The 2,173-nt window shown below is 46.3% G+C and overlaps 1 protein-coding gene across 1 annotated transcript in view; it reads right to left on the reverse strand.

The window, feature by feature from the left end:
- Positions 1 to 971: 971 nt before the first annotated feature.
- The window catches only part of CCRL2 (C-C motif chemokine receptor like 2), a 5,815-nt gene continuing 4,613 nt past the window's right edge, over positions 972 to 2,173 (reverse strand). Inside the window, exon 3 of the mRNA XM_023529020.1 lies at positions 972 to 1,042. Coding sequence (XP_023384788.1) covers positions 972 to 1,042 — 71 coding nt within the window. The remainder of the gene's footprint in view (positions 1,043 to 2,173) is intronic.

Consider the following 2,173-nt stretch of genomic DNA (forward strand, 5'->3'; position numbering starts at 1 on the left):
GACACATTGCAAAGCCAACACGCTCTACCAGGAGTTTATCCTAAGAAAACAATTCATCATGAGTACAAAGTTCTTTAGAACGACATTACTCACTACCTAAAACATTGAAATAATAAAAATATCCCATGTTGGAATATAGAATTTAATGAGTTTAGGGATGTCAACGTGATTAATTCTTATATAGTCTATAAAAATAGGAATTTCGGACACTATGTAGAGACAGAAGAGGTATTTACAGATTACAGGTGAATAAAGCAGAGTGCAAAATCCTATGGCAGGACCGAAGTGCGTGAAGAAACACTCCTGCAAACGGAAGGTAATGCGTAAAAATGAAAACACTGGGGATAGAATGGTGGCATGTTAGGGTGACATGTTAACTGTGATTTTAATACTCTAATGTTGGCACGTGATAGATAATTATTGTTTTAGTGTTTTGCTACCCTACACTCCTATAATTCCTACCTCACTGTTAAAGCAGCTGACACCGCTGGGCCCTTGAGTGACAAAGGGGGAGAGAGAATTCCTTCTTTCTGAAGCCATTAGATTATAGAGATTCTTTTGATTCGGCACTAACATTGCAGAATCATCTAGAATTTTTTCTTCTAATATAAAAATGTTTAATTTACTTTTTCTATGGTATCTTAAATAAAATACTAACCACTCGCAGGAAGTGCTTGCATTACCCGTTGGCAGTCAACCTCTCCCTCTTAACTTCCTTCATGGGCACGAGTGTCGCCTGTCCCTGTCATCTGTGCTGGCTGAGCAGGTGCACTGTAGCGACAGACACCTGAAGGAGCATGCGGGTAGCGGGTGTGGTGGGGCGGGCTGCCACAGATTCACAGAGCACGCCTGCAGAGCTGGCCACGTGGCTGAGGGCAGAGGAAACGCATTGTACGTGATGATGTAATCCTCCCCCAGACTCCCCCAAACCAAAAGGCAAGGGCTGAGCCACACGTCCCCGATTCCTTTTGTCAAATGTGGTAGTCGCTTACCTGGAGCAGCCGCAGGAGGCTAAAGTGGGGATAGAGGAGGCCCGTGAGAGCTGAAATTCAAACACCGGCAGGGAGCCAACAGCATCCACGGAGGGAGTGAGGAAAAGCACTCTGTGGACGGCGTCCCACGGGCCCGTCACTGTGCTGCTCACTCAGCCCTCCTCACGGCCAGCGGCCCTGCAGGGGAAAGCCATATCCTCAGCTTTCTGAGGGTCAGGGAGGCCAGATGGCATGTGTAAGCTCCCACAAGAAGACACAGACACTCCTTCCGAGCCCCTCCCGAGTGGGGCCCTCCAGGGAAGTCACTCAAACCCCAGCTCGCAGCTAAAGGCCAAAACTCAGGGAGTCAGCAAGGGTGTAGAGTCTGAAATTTGAATCAAAGCTTTTCTTCCATTGATGGGCCAGAGATGGTTCTTTGGAGAAGTTCATTGGTCCATAGATGGGTGGCCGAGGGAAGCAGCGATCACAGGGTTCGCCTTCTCCCTCCCAGTCCTGTAAATCACCCAGTGTCGTAACATGCAGGGACTCGCTCTGTTCACCAAGCCCTCCTGACACGCGAGGAAGTACTGGGTGGACGACGGGCAGGAGAGGTAAGGGCACTGGTGTCAAAAAATGACAAGCCCGATTCTAACATGACAGCCGTGTGAGGCAAGCCTCAGTCTCCACTTTTATAAAACGAGGCTCGATTTTCCCTGAAAGACTGGTATGTGGTTCAGATAGGATGTCTTTGAAGGCACCTCGTGAAGGGTAGAGTCCTGTCGACATCCGGGCCTCCGTGTGTAGGAGCCTTAGACCGGGATGGAACGTGGGCTCAGGTGGCCACGGCGCATTTGAACAAAGGAAAAGACAAGATTGTTCGTTGCTTAAGAAAAATTCAGATTGAACTAGGCATCCTGTATTTTTTTTTCAACTTCAAATTTTATTGCTTTTTTATTCGCTCTATCAATCGTGTTTCCTGTTTTCAAATTTGTTCCATTTGTGCCACAAATAAATAGAATTGAGACAAATAGAAGACTAGTCATTCAAGAGATTTTAATCATTCTTTCAAATGTCCCAAATCAGAATGACCTTGACCTGAGAGGAAATATTTTTTTGCATTAGAAAATATTATACAGTCGAAACAGACACACTGTCAGCTTTTCTTAAATACACTAGCCACCTTCTCTTTGGTTTTTCCCTGG

This window comes from Pteropus vampyrus, unplaced genomic scaffold (assembly GCF_000151845.1).
Source record: "Pteropus vampyrus isolate Shadow unplaced genomic scaffold, Pvam_2.0 Scaffold35, whole genome shotgun sequence".
Classification (NCBI taxonomy): Eukaryota; Metazoa; Chordata; class Mammalia; order Chiroptera; family Pteropodidae; genus Pteropus; species Pteropus vampyrus.